We start from the raw sequence: 20,900 nt of genomic DNA on the forward strand, positions 1-20,900 counted from the left end.
GTAACACTTGGTTGCAAGATAGGTAGATTGCACTTAAATTATCACATACCAGGTGGAAGAAATAAATTATATGTCAAGTTCAATCAACAGTAGTTCAAGCCACAAAAGTTTAGATGTAGTATATGGAAAAGCCTAGTATTCGGCCTCTGTGATGGACCTTGAAACTAAAGGTTTCTTTTTGGATAATCATGAAGCAAGGTTTTGTTCACATTATAAGAGATATCATGACTGGTAAACGTCACATATTGTAATGCAGTAACAACTGATCGATACTAATGAGGATCGTAAACCATATCAGAGTCATGCTTACTCAAATTGTAGGTGTTGACCATTGGAGTAGGCACCTATTAACATGCATCGTATGAGATTTTTGGAGTAATTCTATGATGTATTTGAATTGAGAAAATAGAATAGAGCCTTGAGTTAAACACTTCACTTTAATCCCTAATAAATATACAAGTTTGTCTAGTTCTTTTAATGCAAACATAAGATTGAGTTTCGTTATCAAATCATGTATGAGCTTAGAGATGAACTTGTAATGAGGATATCATTTACATATACTATATCATATAAGGAAATTTATTCCTTATATTATGTTTATTACTTATATCATGTATAAGACTATTTATTACTTATATTATGTTTATTACTTATATATTATTCTTATTATTATATTTATAATTACTATTATTGTTATTATTAACTATTATCATTATCATTTTAATTATTATTATTATTGTTGATTATTATTAGTTATCATTATTTGTTTATTATTATTGTTGATTTTTAATTGTTGATTATTATTGTGATCATTAATTATTAATTATTGATTATTATTGTTAATTTTATTATTGATTATCATTTGTTTTTATTTATTATTATTTATTATTATTGTTATTATAATAATAATAATTATTAATATTTATTTGATTAATTATTATTATTGTTATTATTATTATTATTATTTATTTATTTATTATTTATCATTATTCCTATTATTATAATAATTATTATTTGCTTACTATTATTGTTATTATTATTTATTAAGTTAATTAAATTATTTAATGTGTTAAAGAAAAATTCGATTTATTTGCCCCATCGGTTTTTCACATATGTAATGCAATTTTGGAGTTAAAAAATTTAACTTTAGAAATTTCTTAAACGCATAAAGTTTTGTTGACCGACCTCAGATAGGGTGATTCCTACATGAATCGCTTTACGATTGCTTAACATAGCGTTAAATTATATAGTTCAAATTTCTGATTAATTTCTGGTCCCTTGGCTTTCTCTTGGGCCTTCTTACAACGAGATTTTTGTTATTTACAGTTGCTTATTGAGTTTGTTTTTGTTAAACAGTTGTACTATATCCCCATTTGACAAATTCTAACCCCATTCTTTGATGTGTAATAAGTTTATTACTTTCATTTATATTTATTGTTTTAGTTGATTGTTAATTCAAAGATTAAAATCAACCCTTTTCAGAAAAGAACAAAAAAATAAACACTCGATCCAACATCGAGTCTTCTTACCAAATTAAATCCAAATTGAATGCAAAGTCGAGCATCTCCCCCGTTTAATCCAAACCCTTTTTATAATCAACTTGCAACGCTTGATCCAACGTCAAGTCGTTGATGCAAAACCTTTTTTGGTAATAAAATTGAAAGGCAAAGGACCAAGAGATGCACATCTCTTCAGACCCCTTGATTGTCGATCATTCGGAGCATACTAGATTCAAAATGATTATTAGTCTTTCAAATCAAAAACATGTTAAACAAACTTAAAATAAGGGGACAATGAGATCACATTCATGCATACCCCGAGTAAACGCGCGCTTGGTGCACACCTCTGCTCAAATATTCAGTCACCTTCCGCAAAGATCAAATCTTCATGATAAAAGTAACCCAACCAATGAAAATTGTTTTTTACCCTTGTGCGACTTCAAAAACATTTTCAGAAACGAGTATGCTTTATCCATATCGACGTGAAACAAACAAAGACTTCCGCCTCCAAGAGCGAGCAACAAGTGAAAGTTTAGTCACTCGATATGTCTAAAGGATGAATCCTTAATAGAAATCAACCCAATAGTTCTTTCTAAGTAGAACTACGTAGCATTGAGTTCTCCATAGCACCTGGAGATACGTAGAAGCAGGATTGCGAAATCTTGTCAAGCACATTAATGTTAAAAAATATTGCTTTAATAAAAAATGTTCTTTTTTTCTCTTTTCTCACTCGATAAGTAGGAGATCGCAAACAATATCACACTAACACTCTAACAGGAAACTAACTAAGTGGGTCCCGTTGAGTATAACGGATGTGAGGGATTCTAATACATTCCCCTTGCATAACCGACTCTCGAACCCAATTTGGTTACGACGACCATTTTCTCTTTGATTTTTGTGAGTTTTATTGATATTTTCCCTTTCCCTCTTTGGGAATAAATAAAGTTCGGTGGCGAATCTGTTTTGTTTATATTTCGAGTGTTCCTTACACTCGGTTATTTTTCACGCCACAACATGCTTCACTTCAATCCCTGACAAATATACACGTTTTCCTAGTTCTTTTAATGTAAACATAAGATTGAGTTTTGTTATCAAATCATGTATGAGCTTAAAGATGAACTTGTAATGAGGATATCATCTACATATACTAAATCATTTAAGTTAATACCTTTATGAGAGTATATGAAGAGAGAGTGATGACACTTGTTTGAAGTGAAGACAAACTAAAAAAGAGCTTGATGTAGCTTGTTATACCACTGTCTAGGTGCTTGCTTTAGATCATAGAGAGCTTTGTGTAACCTGCACACTAAGGTTTTATCAATGTTAAAAAATCAAGGATATTATTTCATATAAAACTCTTCCTCAAGTATTTCATTAAGAAAAGTATTACTAATGTCGATTTGTTGCAATTCCCATTTGTAAGTGGGTGTCATAGTAACGATGACCCTGATGGTGGTTGGTTAGACCACTAGTGCAAAAGTCTTATTGTAATAAAAGTCAAGTTGTTAATGGAATACTCTGGCTACCCAATGTGCTTTATATTTATTAACAGTACCATCTGGGTTTACTAAAACCTTGAAGACCCATCTACACCCAACAACTTTTTTGTGGCTTGTTAAATGGGTGGAAGTCCAAGTTTTATTTTGTAACAAGGAATTATATTCCTGTTTTATGGATTTAAACTAGTTCTAATTGGCCAAGGCTTAATTTGTTTACATGGGTTCAATATGAGCTAGAAAGGACTTGGGGTTAGAGTTGCCAGTTTTGATTCTAGTCAACATTGAGTGTTAGTTGTGAGTGACAGTAACATGTGGCTCATATGTAAGTTGCAACATATGAAGTGATTTGAAAGATAAAGAAGATACTTCTAGTATCTGTGCATTTTGTGTAATCACCTCTAATGTTAGTGTATGCCGAGTAATAGCTTATGACATTAAAGTCTGTTGTGGAATACCTTGTTGAGCATTAACCTCTGGTCTTAATGTACATTGAGAAATTTTCTACATTAACAGGGACAAGTGTTAAGATGAAGGTACAATGTTGTCAGGTTAGGGTGATAAGTTACATGCCTGAGCAAAGTTTATACTATAACTTAGATTAACATCATTGATAGCATGCACACTTGGAGCATGATAGGAGGTTCAACAATATATAAATTCATATGTTGAAACAACATGTATGGAAGAGGCAAGACATATTTGATTAATGATTAATAAGGGAAAGGTCATGGTTTTAAGTATCATGTTAAAGGTGCTAGTTTAAAATAAGGTAGATTAGGGAAACTTACAATAATTAAAAGAAACATCCTTGGATATGAAAATTCTACCTTCCTTGCTTAAGCACGTATAACCCTTATGTTGAGATGAGACACCAAGGAAAACACACTGAGAAAAGTGAAGCATGCATATACAAACACCTTTAGGACATTTTTGGTGGTACACAACTTTGTAAAATGATAGGTAAGGAGAAGAGTGATTAGTTAACACTAAGGTAGGAAGCCTATTCATGATATAAACAGTAGTAGTAAATCTATATCTCTAGTAGGTACGGGGAATTAAGGCATGTGCAAGCAATGTTATGCCCATCTCAACTATTTGTTTGTGTTTTTGTTCAATAATACCATTTAGGTGGAATGTTTGAGGACATGTTAGCCTATGAACAATACCTAAGTTAGTTAGATACTTTTTGAAATGCCCAAGTTGTCCACCAAACTCATATTGCACTACTTTGATTTTAGTATTAAATTGTGTTTGAACAAAAGCAAAAATAAATAAATTAAAGGCATGCATATCATCATATTTAAGCTTCAAGAAATAAATCCATATATACTTATTATAGGCGTCAATAAAAGTAATGTAATATCTATAGCCACAATTGAATAAAAGGGTGTAGGGTCCCATAAGTTAGTATGGGGGACAAATGGACACCCATTTTATGAGCTTTACCTAAACAACAAGATCCACAGAATTGAGGTACATATTTATTGACAACATTAATATTACACAAGTCAAGTATAAATTTGATAGTATTAAAATTGATATGTCCTAACATATAATGCCATAAAGAATTATCATCATAAGATGTACACTTTTCTAGGGTAGATGAGTAACAATTAGGACTGCTATAAGGGATATGGGAAACTAAGCCATAAATGCTCGAGGATTCCAATTGAATATGAGGAATGCAATAGAGACCATAAGCATCCATGAATCCTTCAAACACAACCTCTCTAGAAAATTGAATTTAACAAATAATTTGTTAGCATGAAATTCAAATATGACATTATCATCTTTTGGCAAATTGTGAGACAGACATCATGTTCCTAGTGATGGAGAGAATTTTCTTGAGCACTATCATATAGTTAAGCAAACATTTTGAAGCAAATTGAGATGAACCAACAAATTTTATGGTGAGACCTTGACCATTACCTATATGCACCTTATAATTTCCTAAGTATAGAACAAAATTATACATAACATAGTCAAGAAAGGTTAAATGACGGGATGCACCATAATTAGCAAACCATTGTTGGAACAAGTTTGGTTCTGTAACTATCTTTGAGTTTTGATGATAACAAGGTGTAAAAGAATAATTTTATACTCTAATAGTTTGTTGAGTATACAGACTCTGAACAAGCTAGAAGCTAAGTAAAGAAGAATTTGATCAAGTCAAAAGATGAGTAAAAATGACTCTGAACAAGCCAGATCCTAAATAAAGCAAAACCTGAACAAGTCAAGACGCTGGACAAAGCTGATCAAGTCAGACTCTGAACTCTGGTCATAGAGAGACTATGGACTATGATAAAAGAGATTATGAATCTGAACCAAAGTGATCACATGAAGAAGTTCTGAAGTTAAAAGTCAACTCTAGTTTCACCAGTCAACACTTCTGAAGAAATCATCTCAGACATAACCTGATTCATTCAAGCCTCATTTTTATTAGACTAAGAAGTCTATTCTCAAGGCTCTGAACTCTTATCATGTTTTAAATCTCTGATATGCAAAGCAAATGTTTTGGATAAAAAGGAATGAATAAATAGTCTATGTGAACAATACATGTTAAGCTACGAAATCAAAAGGGTTGTACAACAAAATTAGACAGGTTGTCTTTGAGTTTTGTAATTTGTTTGATTATTGGATTAAGTCCTTATTGAGAAGGAAAAATCACTCAGGCGAGTAGACTGGACATAACTTCGTTAACAGCGAACCAAGAGGAAAATGCTTGTGTTGACTATCTTTGTCTTATCCTTACTGTTTGAGTTTTTGGGTTGAAAAATGTTTCTAATCTAGAAACCTAATCCAAATCCACTTTATTGCATTTCTTGAACCTTAAACCATGCCTAACACTCCAACTTCCATAGCAACAAGAACTCCTCGGTATAGGGAAGTTGGTCCTTTGTGGAAATCACTGTAGTTGGTTGAGTTACCTTCTTATAATTTTCTCTGACTGAGTCAACATGAGCTTGAGAGCTTGCATTTCTTTGTGTAATATCTATACTAGTAGAAGGCACAAAAATATTTATCATATTTATGCCAACAATAAAGAATTGCATGTTCATACTTGCCACAGAGTTGGTACATAGGTATGGAGCCCGAAGATCCATCCTTGGAATGGCCTCGACCACGATCACGATGATTGCACTTACAACCATGAAATAGAGTACCATTGTGATTGACTCTTGATTCTTGATGTACAATATTTGTAGAAATGTTGGAAACACAAAGTTCTTGTATGAACTTATCGTGTTTAAATTTTTGAACATAGAGAAGTGCCTCAACATCATACTTGGTGGGTGGTTTAGATTGACCATAAATTTGCATAATGAATGAGCTGTATTCCTCAGGGAGTCCATTAATATCAATATCAATTTGATCTTGCTTAGTGACTATGTCTCATACTGAAAGTTATAAATCATCAATAACTTTGATGCAAAAAAAACAAATTCTGAGTCTGGATGATTTAATTTCTTTATTGATTTAAGTTTGTTTTGTAACTGATGAACACACTCTTTCATTATGACACAAAAATGTTTGTGGAGTTTCCTAGATTTCATACAAGCGCTTAACAGTTAGAACCCTATGCAACACCAATTCAGAGATTGTTAAAGGAAGCCAAATAAATAGGGCCCTATCTTGAACAATTCGGGTTTCATAATCATTATAAATTGTTATGTTGATTTGATCTACCCAAATTTTAAACAGCAGAGGGATTTTCGAATTAACAACATATCAATGAAGTTTATTTTGTGTGTGAGAATCACATGTTTAACTTGTTAATTCCATAGCAAGTAATTTTTGTCTTGTAGCTTAATAGAAAGTTTTAGATCAAAAGAACGAGATGGTACCAAATGTTCGAAAGGAGAAATGGTAACTTATGCTGACGAACGATTCTTTAAGATACGTGACGATGTGTCATCATCCGCCATAATGAAGCAAATGAGCAATCAGACTAGGGAAGAAGAAGAGGAAGAAAAATCACGGTGCAAAAGCAAAAGAGTCAGAGATAGGATATAAGATCATGTGTGAGCTCAAATGAATCTCTATTGCATTATTAACTACTAGTTGATGACAATCTTAGGATGTGTAAACTCAAAAATAATCTTCAATTTTTTTATTATTTTTAATTTTAAAATATAAATTATATATATTTTTTTAGTAGTTTATTAATTAAAATTTCACATAATGAATAAATAAAATGTATCAATTTAAAAAAAAAAAAAACTAAAATGTACTAGTATCAAATTTGAATCCATATTTTTAGACATCTAAAACATGTCTCCATGTGTTTCTGAAATTGACTAGGGACCATGTCTCCTTGTCTTAGACTCTGAGTTCATGTCCTTCTCCAACTCTCTCTCTCTGCACTGTAACTGACAGATTCATTCCAATTCTATTTTATTCGAACCGCGCAGTCATTTTCTCTCTTCGGACAAAGCAAAGCCATTTCAATCTTCCATTCCATTGGTTCTTTTTCTCTACTGTACATTCCTACTCTGCCGGCTATGGTCGGCTATTCGCATTCACATTCCACTCTCTCTTCTCATTCTTCTTTCTATATCTTTTCCATACTCATAACCTTTTCAAGATCAACAAAAGTCCATTAACATGGGCTGTGTTCAAGCCAAACCATCAGAAGAATCTGATGAAGGTACTTCAAATTACAGAGGACTAAACAGATTCAAAATGGAAAATGGGTATGTTCCAAGTTCTGATTTTGTTGCTCACAGAAGATCCACTGGTCAGAGTCAAAAACAGGTTGACCAGATTAAGAACTCTGATCAACATCGTGTCTATGAGAAACAACCCAGAAAACATAAAGTAGTTGTTGATTATAGTGTTGCTGGTAAGGGAAAGAGAAATGGTGAATTGAAAGATAGTAAGAAACAGTTGAACAAGTGTTTTGAAGATGAGCTGGTTGATGGATGGCCTAAATGGTTAGTTGATAATGTTCCTTCTCATGGGTTGGATGGTTTGGTTCCAAAGAGTGCTGAATCTTACAAAATGATTGATAAGGTTAGTTGCTATTCCTTCCTATCTCAATTCTCTTTTAAGTTTTACTTTTTTTTTTAAATTTGGTATAAAATGGATTAAGCAGAGGAATTATGATAAAGGGTTGTGGAAATTTCAGTACAAAAAGTTTGGTTTTTTATTGAATTTAGCAGATAATTTTATTTTTCTTGTAATGCAAAAAAGGGTTGGTCTGGTCTGTTGGTGAAGACTTGGGTCCTGAGAGTGTGTTTCTCTCGAGGTCTTCGAATTCGCTAGGTGCTAACAATTCCTGTGTTGGGTCAGTCCATACAAAGTTTCGCTCTGGCTTTAAATGGGGCCCCACAAGTAGACGGTGGGATTGGTTCCCTTGGATCGGTGGCGCAAGACCGGATACCAAACTACAGTTGACTTGAGCTATGTTATTTACATTTTGCAGGTAGGACAAGGAACCTATAGCAATGTTTATAAAGCTCTAGATCGAGACACGGGCGATATCGTGGCACTAAAAAAGGTCCGCTTCAATACATCGGAGCCTGAAAGCATTAAATTTATGGCAAGAGAAATTGCGATATTGCAGAGATTGGATCATCCCAATGTAGTGAAACTTAAAGGGTTAGCCACTTCAAGAATGCAGTACAGTATATATCTAGTTTTTGATTTCATGCCAACAGATTTATCAAGAATTATTTCTCGACCCGATGAAAGACTAACTGAACCACAGGTTAGACAATTTAATTTGTCGCCTTGAACATTTTATAGCATTTTGATTCCTTTATTCTAGCTTAATAATCTTAAAAAGTTAATGTAGGTCAAGTGCTATATGCATCAATTGCTTTCAGGTCTTCAGCATTGTCATGATAGAGGAATTCTGCATCGAGATATAAAGGGGTCGAATCTTTTGATAGATAAAACGGGGATGCTTCAGATTGCAGATTTTGGACTTGCTAACTATTATAGTACAAATCAAGACCAACCTCTCACAAACCGGGTTGTGACACTATGGTACCGAGCTCCGGAGTTGTTGTTAGGCTCCACGGATTATGGAGTCGGTATTGATCTATGGAGTGCTGGTTGTCTCCTTGCAGAAATGTTTAGAGGAATTCCAATCATGCCCGGAAGAACTGAGGTGATTAATAATTATGCAAATCTATTTTATTTCCGAACTTAGAACCTAGCTCGATAGATGACAAATTTGCGAGATGTTGTCTGCGTATATCTGCTAATCACGAACTTTCCCTGCTTCCAGGTTGAGCAACTTCATAGAATTTTCAGGCTATGCGGGACACCATCACAAGAGTATTGGAAAAAGTTGAAACTTTCTACAACTTTTATACCTCCAAAGTCTTACAGACCAAGTCTGGTAGAATCATTCAAGGATCTTCCCCCATCATCTTTAGGTCTCTTATGTACACTTCTTGCTTTAGATCCTGCATTTCGTGGCAGTGCATCTAAAGCTCTTAAAAATCAGGTAAGTAAAGACAACATTTGCTTCTCCTTACTTGAGTATGAGTTTAACTCTTGTTTCGTGAAACGAGTTTACAATAATTACATGCTTAAGTTATTCCAAATTTTCGTGCAGTTTTTCTTTACAAGTCCATTGGCTTGTGATCTGTCTGGTCTGCCTGCAATCTACAAAGGAGACGATGAGCATATTCAAGCCAAAGAACAGATCAAGTAAGTTAGCCTTTAGCTATAAAGGTTTCGTACTAGCAGCGATCTCTTATTGTTTTGCTATTATTTACAGGTATATGAACTCTAAAATTAGGCGTTCACGTACATATATGGAGCGTCGAAAGAATATAGCGTCTAATAGGCCAATAGAACATACGGCATCATCTAAAGAGGCGAGTATTAAATCTTCTGCTTCAGAACATCTTGCGACTGATGAAAAGTTTCCCATTTACATGCTTGATGGGGTTAGAGTAATTTTTTAAATTTATTTTGCAAATGATGCTATAACATTTTGATTTATGGTTCTTATTTCAGGTATTGAAAAGTAACGGTGAGGCTGAAACTTATGTTCCAAGTGAAGAACCAGGTAGTGCAACAAGTAGTACTTCATCTAGTGTAAACCAAGCTGGAATTGGGGACCATTCATCTCTCTTTCTCTCTCCATTTATGGCTTCTGATCAAAAGATGTCCCACAAAATCCATAGTCATGCTAATATTGGTGAAAAAAACACCAAGAACCTTCCTCCATTATCCAAGTCAAAACCAAATACAACCAAGAAAGATGATAGCAGATACAGATCAGACCAGATTTTCAGGTCCACTTCCACCAGAGAATTTAGGAAGTTAAAAACAGATCAACATTTACTCTTTGATTAGGAATCCGAAATTTTGTATACCGGAAAAAATTGATTATTTTCATTATTTCATTTGATTTGATGTAGTTTGAAAGTTCATCTACATATTCTATATTAAAATTGATTATTTTCTGCTTAGGTACCAATAATCAATGTATTTATTTACTTATACATGTCATTGTTAAGGCTAAGATATTTTAATTGTTCATGTCATACATTATTATGTGAAGTTAGTTGAGTTGTCACTTTCTATGATAGCCTATTGTCAAAATCTCTAATTCCTACTTGTTTTATTCTTTTGGCTTTTCTAAGCTTCATAATCAATTGATAGAGTCCTGCCATAATTTTTTTTTGGATTAAGGTATGCTGAACATGAATAAGGACTATTAAGTGATATTGTGATAATCACCAGCCTTGGTACCATCTGTTTAACAATGAAACTCAAACGGTTAAGTCCAAGTACAAAATTCCAAACTGTAATAATGACACGGGGGCGTCTTTTAGGGTGTGCAAGGCAGGCTAAATAACAGGGTTTGTTGAGCACAAAAAAGATAGTTGAAGTTAGTAAAGTTACTTGTGCAACAAGTTAACTTTACTGTTGTAACTGTCGAGTGAAATTAGTTGTAACTGTTGTAACTACTTTCTTCTAGGTGGTTAAGATATAGTTGAGAGTTAGTTGTTGAGAATAACTAACTATAACTACTATAAGTAGTATGAGGTTCATCATTGTGTAGTAGATTTTTGTGTAATTCAATTCACATAATGCAATGCAAGCTATTCGATATATTTCAATGGTGATTTTAGTTAACTTTCACAGGGTTCAAAAAATGTCATGGTTAAATCGTATTCGTACCCAAATAGGGATCATTAAATACTTGTCCGGTTAAACCGTAGTTAAATAAAACCTATATTAATTTTTTTCATGGTTGAACCGTAGTGATAGATTCACATTCGTTGCCTCAAAAAACTTAAACGGCCTTGCAGTGACAGATTCACATTCCTTAGCATCTCTGGTTGGACAAACAATTTTATAAAGCACTTATATAATATAAATTAGTATAAACACTTATCATACAAAGTGTTTATGCATAAGTTATTTCTATAATAAAAGATAAAATAAAGTCAACTGTTTTCATAAAAATTATAAGTTAAACCATCCTGAAGAGTTTAGGAAATTAAGCTGAAAACTTGTCATAAGATGTTCCCAAAGCTCTTATGCTTGTAGATAAGTTCAAATAATCAAAACATTCTAGTTTGCACATATTAAGTATGAAGGATATGAAGTAGAAAGCCAAATTAAGATTTTAATTATTGCCTGCTTGATACTAAGCATTCTAGTTTGCACACTTTTGATGACATTTTGATTCCTTAAATATATTTCAAACATAGCATGTCCCTAATTCAGTTTTCATGCAAAACATCATATCTTACAAATACATCTCAGAAATATTGTTCCTCTTTAATTTGCTTCAATTTCTTACCTTGAAAGCTATGATTACTGAACATGTGATTCAAAACAATTCACACACCGTAATCGCTGAACTTGTTCTTGATCCACTTGAAACTGTTTCTTACACTACTTTTAAGCTTTCCCTCCACTGTCAATACATTATAGGACTTGATCCTCTTCTTCCTCTTAAGCTCTGAGTCATTTGATGCAGCAAAACTACTTCCTTTATCACTTGGTCCATTGAAGTTATAAGAATTGGACCTTTCTCTGAATCCAAATTCAGTGTAGGAACAAGAGTATTCAGGATATGACTTGCTTTTCTCCATGAACAATTCTTCTCTTTGTTGTCTCTCTCTATCTATCTCTCTTTCACTACATGAAACAAAGAATTGTTTGTATTACATGAATAGACAATGAGAGAAACTAGTGTTGAGATTTTAATAAGGGAAGATTTAAGTCATGATCAAGTGTGGTGGCACCCCATGTGTGATGTTGGACACATAGCTACCTCTTAATGAATTTTATAGAATCATGAGGGTGATTAGTAGTGTGGGAAGTGGGACATACTTTTAGAGGTTTTGGTTGGAGATGCCACTATCTAATAGTGATGATACAATGTGAATTCTCATGGCAATAGATTGGGACCTACCCTTTTTAGTGGGGGACAAAGTTGCCTACTTTATTTAGTTTTTGACACTCAAGAGATAAGCCACTAATCTTTTGTTCTAATCAAAAGCAGACGATTTTGGCTCTAGCACATCAATCATTGTCCGATTCAGTTAAATGAATGTCTACACAGCACGCTGCATCACTTGCGAATGGTTTCAACCACTCTTGATACATACGGGTAAATCGTGTCATTTAAAAAAAATCATTCTCACTAAGATTATTTTTTATTTCTCTCATTGACTTGAGCGTTGGAGTGGAGACGTTGTAGGTGAGCCCTCTCCATTACATTGAAACTATCACTTCATTACAGCGAAAAACAACTCCACCACCTCATCTTTCATTTCTAATTCCTAACCGAATAAAATATTTTAAAAATCAGACCGAATCTGACGAATGACCCAACCCTTTTGCATGATTTGCTAGCTATGATTCATTGACATTTATTTATGTTGTTTGGTCATGGGGGAGCTTCTAGTGTCCCAACCATTTATATGAAATGAAAATTGGAGTCATCTTCCACCAAATGTCAAAATCAGTGGCTTAGTGCTCTGTGGGCCTCAGACTCTCATGCATGTCACATATTGAGAAAAGATTACCTTGATTCTTGATTTTGCTTTGAGACAAATTATGTAATACAATTATGATCTGCAAAACTTTGATTTATCACATTCATATCTGTATTATTAGTAGTGCAAATGGGACAAAACCACTTGTGTTACACGTTTTGTGACCAAATTTCTTATGAAAAACTTAAAATCCATATCTTTGAAAATTTTATTTAACATAATATATTTTGAATTATATTGCATGATTGAGGGTGTCATCAACTTGTGCTGTCACATATCTTAATGATCAGATCTTAACTTTCATTGATGAAAATACAAACAGAAGATAGAGTTTGTATTTGACATTGTTTCGATATGTAGTGATTACAAAAACTAGAAAACGAAAATTTGAGTTTTGGGTACATGTAGACCCCATGTTTGGTTGTATGAGGTACAAATTCAAGTGGATTATAAAAGCTTTGGTTCTTTTTATCCTATAGATTCGAATAAAGAAAAATTCGAAAAATGCAAATAGAAAAGAAAGCTCTATAAATCTATAATAAAAAAACTAACATAGTCAGGATTTTTCAAGAACAAGCATATATAAATATGTTATTTAAATTTTTAACAAATTAACTAGCAAGATACCCGTGCGAACGCACATATAAATTTATTTAGTATGATATAAAATATATTTAGATACACGTGCAAATTTGAAATAAAAAAGAATTTAGAAAAAAAAGAAAATTTTCTCATATAAAAAATAAGAATTCATCTATCAATTAAAAATGATTGTTAATTAAAATAAAATAGATATTGTCATGATAGTTCCCAGTGAAATAGAAAATTAATGATGTGCATCATTATTGAATGATATTCAATTTGATACAATATAAAATATTTTTAGATATCCATGTCAATTTATAATATATTACTTAATTGTAAAATGAACAATGGACATCTAAACTCAATTGTATTAAATAATGATATATAAAAAAGATATTTGTGAGATGGAGAAAGAAAAAAGTTCACATTTAAAAGTAAAAAATCTATCTGTTAAATAAAGATAATTGTTGATTAAAATAAAATAATTATTGTCCTGATAGTGCTCTGTGAAATAAAAAGTTAGTTGTGTGCATTATTATTGATTATTATCTAATTTGATACAGTATAAAATATATTTAGATACACATGTCAATTTCAAATAAGTTACTTAATTATAAAACGAATAATAATAATAATACAAATTATGAATATTTTATATATATAATAATTATATTTTTATTTTAGATAAATTTTGTGTTTTAAAAATTCAATATTTTTCTGTGTTTTTCTTTGTTAAAATGAAAGTGAAACAGTGTGAAAAAAACGTGGAGAGAATTTGAAGTTTGAATTAAGATAAGAAAAGGAAGAGTGCGAAAGTTAAAAGTAAAAAGTGAGAAATGAATGAGGCGGCAAAAAAAGATAGTTTTAATATTTTTAACATTTGTTAATTATAAATATGTCTTTTTACTACTATATATATATTTTTAAAATATATTAGATAGATTGGTGGTAGTTTATTTTAATAGATAGATAATTGATAAGAATATTCCTAATTTGTATTTATTTTATTGATATTCAAACACAAGAATAAATCCCGATATTTGATTATTTTATATATGCATATTTTAGTCATGAATTAAATTCTAGACTAAATGAGCACATAACTCAAACATCTAATATTTGTGTCACACCATATTAATACTACTATTATATTTATCATTAATAGCATTGAAAATTATTTAATAAATATATGTGTCACACATCCATCCATGTGAGTGTTAGGAAAATTCTAAACTTAAAGTTAACTGAATCAATCTTGATGAATAAGAATCAATCTTTTTGATTGATCACGCCTCTTGTTCTTCACCATTTACTCGGGTAAAACAATCATTCATTGGTTGCAAGATGATTCTACACTACACAGAGAATTGAAACAAGAAAACAAGACAATTAAAAATGAGAGAAACATTTTTTGTAGGAAGAAGATGAATGTATTACTGTGCAAGCTACACTCAAGGTGTTTGCTACGATGTGTGTTAATCATAACTGTGATTTATGAACTTACACAATTCTTGCAAAACTTATATTACACATATTACAAATAAAATAGAGGTCATCTCTATTTATAGATGATATTACTTGCACTCTAAGTAATCTCAAAATAACTAACTTAACTAAAACTAAGCTAAGTCAATCCTCTTCGACTCTATTGACTCCTTCGACAACTACATGTTTCAACTGCATGCTTCAACAGTCTCTATTTGACTTTCTGTCAAATACAGTTAATACAGACTATTTTTGATGCATGCTACTTCGACACCCACTAAAACACCTTTCACTACCCGCCAAATACAAACTATTTCGACTTCGACATAGCTTTAGCGGTTTCACAATGAGAAACAAGATAATACTCATAAACACCTAAAACGGATATACGAATATTTTGTGCTTTCCAATCATGTGACCACAAATTTCTATCATTATCATTCCATTGACCTTACAGTTTTGGTACGATGATGCCTTCACCATTAGTCATTGTAATTTTATTAGGACCGTTGATGATGACGTCCCATACACCCTTATCAACGGAGTTGATATGGATACGCATATAAGCTTTCCAATGGCCATAATTTTTGCTGGTGAAAATAGGTGCTCTATTATACGCCCCTTTAGGTTCGGTAACTGTCATACCCCAACATGCATCTCACCCTTCACAATGATCATCTAGGTCACTAAGCCTAATCATATGCATATACCCATGGTCATTCATTTCATATGCATAGCCATGGTCTAATACAACATGATATATATAATGGACTCCAAGCTTTGTGCTTGTACCTAGTGGAAACTAAGGTTTCTCTGCAACTTGAGGTGGTTCAACAATCAAACCATAATCTAAGGATAGCTCATGATGTTTGTGTATGTGCTTGTTATTGATGATTCAACTGTGGCTTCTTGATGAAACAAAACCCTAACTTAGGGATCCTTACTTGATCAGAGCTTCCACAAATCCTAATTATGTCCGATGCCCTTGTGTGTGGCCTCCTAACCCTAATTTTATAGGATTCACTATCATCCATTTTACATGTTCATTTCTTGGCCAAACTCCATGCAAGTTCCACTTGTCCTTGGTCCACTATGAGGTTTCATTGGTTGGATTGAGTTCATTTCAAGTCTTTACATGTTCATCTGTTACTTGATGGTATCCTTTGGTTCAAGCCCATTCTTATGGCATCACAAGTTCCATTTGTCTCATTCATTGTCATTTCATCTGGTCATTTTCATCTGGTCATTGCTAGTTCTTAGTTGGTTTATGACTAGTTGTTCATGTTGGTGTAAGCCCTAGAGGCCAATACTTTTGGTACTTGTATCGAATTATTTATTAATAATAAAAGGCTTTTTCTTTATTATGTTTGTCTAATAAAGTCCCTAGAATAGATAGCCCCGCTATGAATATCAAGTCTTAAACATAGGTATGAATATTAAGAGTAATATTTATACTGGATTGACCCGCTATGAGAATACTATATAGAATATTATGCAAAGTGTCATAAGTTATTCTCATGGTAATAATGGTGTATACCACCCTTCGACCTGAAGCCACTATGAACCCTAGACGTAGACTCGAGTGCCTTGTTGTTGATCAAACATTGTCCATAATTGGATGACCATAAAGACAGTTGATGGGTACTCCACGAAGCATGCTAAGGGACATGAGTGACCTAGATGGAATTTGCCCATCCTGCGTAACAGGATAAATGTCTATGGGCCCAATATTGAACTGGACAAGGATGACACGGTCTATGTCTTGTGTTCAATATAGACATAAGGGCAAAATGGTAATTGTACACATAAGTATTATCACAAAAGGATTTGTCAAATCACATGACATTTCCGTGTCTTGGGTAGCAGTGATGTGTTGCTAGACACCGCTCACTGTTTATTATGTTAAATACGTGATTTAATATAATGGCCAATGCCACGAAAACCTACAGGGTCACACACAAAAGGACGGATTGATGGGAGATAGAGTAACTAAGGAATACCGTAATGTACGGTGCACTTAAGTGAATTGTAGAACATCGTAAGGTACGGTGTACTTAAGTAGAATACGAAATATGGTAAGGTACCACACGCTTAAGTGATTTTGGCATATTATAAGATATGGGCCACATACACTTGAATGGGCTTTTTAGCTTGCAGCCCACACAAGTGGTTCTATAAATAGAACCCTTGTGTAGAAGCATTAGTGCAGTTGCAATTTCGTCTCTCTCTCTCTCTCTCTCTCTCTCTCTCTCTCTCTCTCTCTCACTCAAAGCCTTCATTCGTAGCAGCTAGCACTGAGATTGAAGGAATCCGTTCGTGTGGACTAAGTAGAGGCGTTGTCATTGTTCAATGTTCGTGATCACTCTGTAGATCTGCATCAAAGGTTACAATCGCCACAAGAGGTAACAATTCTATCACTGATCATGCCCATTCGTAAGGATCACTAAAGGAGAAATTTTAAATTCTGCTGCATTTTGGATCGCTCTTCTCCTTCAGTGGTATCAGAGCCACTTATGAAACCATGCATCTGATAGCTGTTTATTTTATGTATTTTCTGTATTAATACGATTAAAAGACAGAATAAATCAAAGAATAAACGAGTAATTAAATTTGGCATCATGTGTGTACGATTTGGATTATTGATGTTGACTATGCTTTGGAATCCGACATTAGTATGGTGAAGCATCGATGCATCGATCGTCCATAGGTTATGCAATTGAGATCGATCAAGTTATGTATATGATATAAGTAATCCTGATGCAAAATACAGTATATATGATATACTACTTCTGTTTCGTTCATTCAAACACTTAATGGTTGTTTTCCTTTGAGCGATCAATGGTCGTTTGCTTCTTGATCCGACATTAGTATGGTGAAGCAATGACATGTTGATCAATCATACTGAATCAACAATCGAGGTGTGTTTGACGGTCTGAAATTGTTGCATTAGGGTTAATGACGGCATAAGGGTTGTGTTGTCAAAGCGTTATGCGATTAGGGTTGTGACTGCGTAAGAGTTGTGCTTTAAAGTATCAAGTGTTGATGCGAAAAATGATGTCGATTTCAAATGAATTGTTCATTAAAATTTTCGGTCATGGGCGCTGCCCCCTTGACCCCCGTCCGCTGATCGGTCAGCGGAACCACCGTCCGCTGACCGGGCAGCAGAACCCCCGTCCGCTGACCGGGCAGCGGACCCCCGGCTAACTCTGCATAGTGTGATCGGTCGCCGAAATTAAATTTGGTTTTAGTTAATTAAAAGAATTAAAATTAATAATAATAATGTGTTTATTATTATTGTCTTATGGTGATCGGTTATGGCCTTAGTTTTCCTTTATTTTGTTTTGGGTTTTTAAAATACGACCTGCGTGTCGTGCCTCTCTTTTAATCTCTTCATGTAACTTCTTTTCTCATCTCACTTCCTCGTATGTAAAACGAGTTTCTTTTATGTAATGTAATGTTATGAAGAAAGAGAAGAATTCAATATCAAAGGAGGACAACCTTGAAGATCTTGCTTGGAGAAGCTTAGATCGTTATTAGGTTAGTTTAGGTTCTCTCATTGGCTTGGGAGAACAATTGCGCTAGGGGCCATAACTGTTTCATTATGTATGTTGATGCATGTGAATGTATGTTGATGCATGTGAGAGACGATTTATATGATAAATAAGTCGGTGAGATCAGAATAATTGCAAATTCCCTCAAATTAAATATTAAGTTTATGCTTTCTAAGTTTTAGCACTCATCAAGACTAGTATCGGATAATGTAGGTTTCGCCTACGCGAGGTGCATGTTCTATATTAGTAAGGTGCGATGGGATAATTGTAATATCCAATTACTAAAACAATGGGTCAAACTTAACTAAACAAATTATAATAAGATTATATATGTTTAGAAGAAAAAGTTGGTAATGATCCATGTGATGGATTGGAATAAGGAGTTATTCGCCCAACTAAAATATTTGAGAGTTGTATTAGATACAATTGGAAGGAGTTCCTACCTAAATAACCTAGTTTTGTGTAATCCGCCTACGCGGACTTAAAGCAAAGTGAAATGTGGATCTCGACCCACTAGAAAATCTTCCAACGGGATTTTCCGAATCAAATGGTGAGGGTCATTTGTTTTGAGTAAAATAGTGGGAGCATATTTAATTAAAGGCCTAATTAAATATGTTATTGATACTTATATTTTCATTATTTTCATGTAGATTACCATGACAACAAACACCTCTAACAACATTTTGTGATCAATCCTTGACAAGGAAAAATTGTCTGGGACAAATTTTCAGGATTGGCACCGAAATCTGAGGATTGTCCTCAAACATGATAGAAAGCTGTATGTCTTGGAGAAACTTGTTCCTGAAGAGGAACCTCCTAGTTCTGCACCTAAGGCAGAAAGAGATGCTTATAAGAAGCATGTCGATGATGCCAATGAAACTGCTTGTCTCATGCTATCTACCATGAACTCAGAGTTGCAAAAGCAACATGAGAACATGGCAGCATTCGATATGATCGAACACCTGAAGATGCTCTATCAAGAGTAAGCAAGGCATGAAAGGTTTGAAGTTTCAAAAGCCCTTTTTCAAGGCAAGTTAGCTGAGGGAGTCCCTGTAGGGCCCCATGTGCTCAAGATGATTGGGTATGTGGAAAACCTTGAGAGGTTGGGTTTTCCCCTCAGAGAGGAACTTGCGACTGATTTAATCTTGCAATCGTTGCCAGATAGATTCAGTCAATTTGTCTTAAATTTCAATATGAATGATATGGACAAATCTCTTCCTGAACTGCTAGCCATGTTAAGAACTGCTGAGCAGAATCTGAAGTCAAAAGGGAAGTCCATTCTGATGATCGGAAATGGAAAGAGACAGAACAAGAGACCCACCAAGCAGGGTGATAAAGGTAAAGGCAAGGAATTTTCCAAACCTAAACCCACTGTTGCTTCTTTGAAGCCTAGTGGAGGCATAGCAAAGGAAGACACCTGCTTCCATTGCGGTAAGACCGGACACTGGAAGAGAAACTGCCCAAAGTACCTGGAAGATAAGAAGAATGGAGTAGAGACTTCAACTTCAGGTATTTTTATTATTGAAATTAATTTATCTACTTCTGCATCATGGGTATTAGATACTAGATGCGGTTCTCACATTTGTACCAATATGCAGGGGCTAAAAAGGAGTAGATATTTGGCAAAAGGTGAAGTTGACCTACGAGTTGGCAATGGAGCAAAGGTTGCTGCTTTAGCCGTAGGAACTTATGTATTGACTTTACCTAGTGGTTTAATAATTCAGTTAAAGAACTGTTATTATGTACCTGCAATTAGCAGGAATATTATTTCCGTTTCTTGTTTGGACAAGTTTGGTTTTTCATTTATAATAAAGAACAATTGTTGCTCAATTTATTTGAATGATATATTCTATGCTAGTGCACAAATGAACAATGGACTATATGTCCTTGATCTTGAAATGCCTATTTATAACATTAATACTAAAAGGATGAAACCTAATGAGTTAAATCCAACTTACCTTTGGCATTGTCAATTAGGCCACATAAATGAGAAATGCATTTCCAAACTCCATAAAGATGGACTCTTGGACTCTTTTGATTATGAATCATATGAGACATGCAGATCTTGTTTAATTGGAAAGATGACAAAGTCTCCATTCACAGGAAAAGGTGAAAGAGCTAATGATCTCTTGGCCCTCATACATACTGATGTATGTGGACCACTGAACATACCAGCCAGAGGAGGTTTTCAGTACTTCATCATATTTATTGATGATTTCAGTAGATATGTTATGTGTATTTAATGAAACACAAATCAGAGTCCTTTGAAAAGTTCAAGGAATTCAAGAATGAAGTACAAAA

General features: G+C 33.6%; 1 protein-coding gene across 1 annotated transcript; it reads left to right on the plus strand.

Annotated features, from left to right (window-relative positions):
* Positions 1–7,275: 7,275 nt before the first annotated feature.
* On the plus strand, positions 7,276–11,085 carry LOC127091128 (probable serine/threonine-protein kinase At1g54610). Its single transcript, XM_051029686.1, has 7 exons — positions 7,276–8,011; positions 8,424–8,708; positions 8,796–9,113; positions 9,234–9,455; positions 9,567–9,661; positions 9,732–9,831; positions 9,974–11,085. The coding sequence occupies exons 1-7, from the start codon at positions 7,604–7,606 to the stop codon at positions 10,313–10,315; spliced, it is 1,770 nt and encodes a 589-aa protein (XP_050885643.1). The 5' UTR covers positions 7,276–7,603; the 3' UTR covers positions 10,316–11,085.
* Positions 11,086–20,900: the final 9,815 nt, after the last annotated feature.

Source organism: Lathyrus oleraceus, chromosome 6 (genome assembly GCF_024323335.1).
Source record: "Lathyrus oleraceus cultivar Zhongwan6 chromosome 6, CAAS_Psat_ZW6_1.0, whole genome shotgun sequence".
NCBI lineage: Eukaryota > Viridiplantae > Streptophyta > Magnoliopsida > Fabales > Fabaceae > Lathyrus > Lathyrus oleraceus.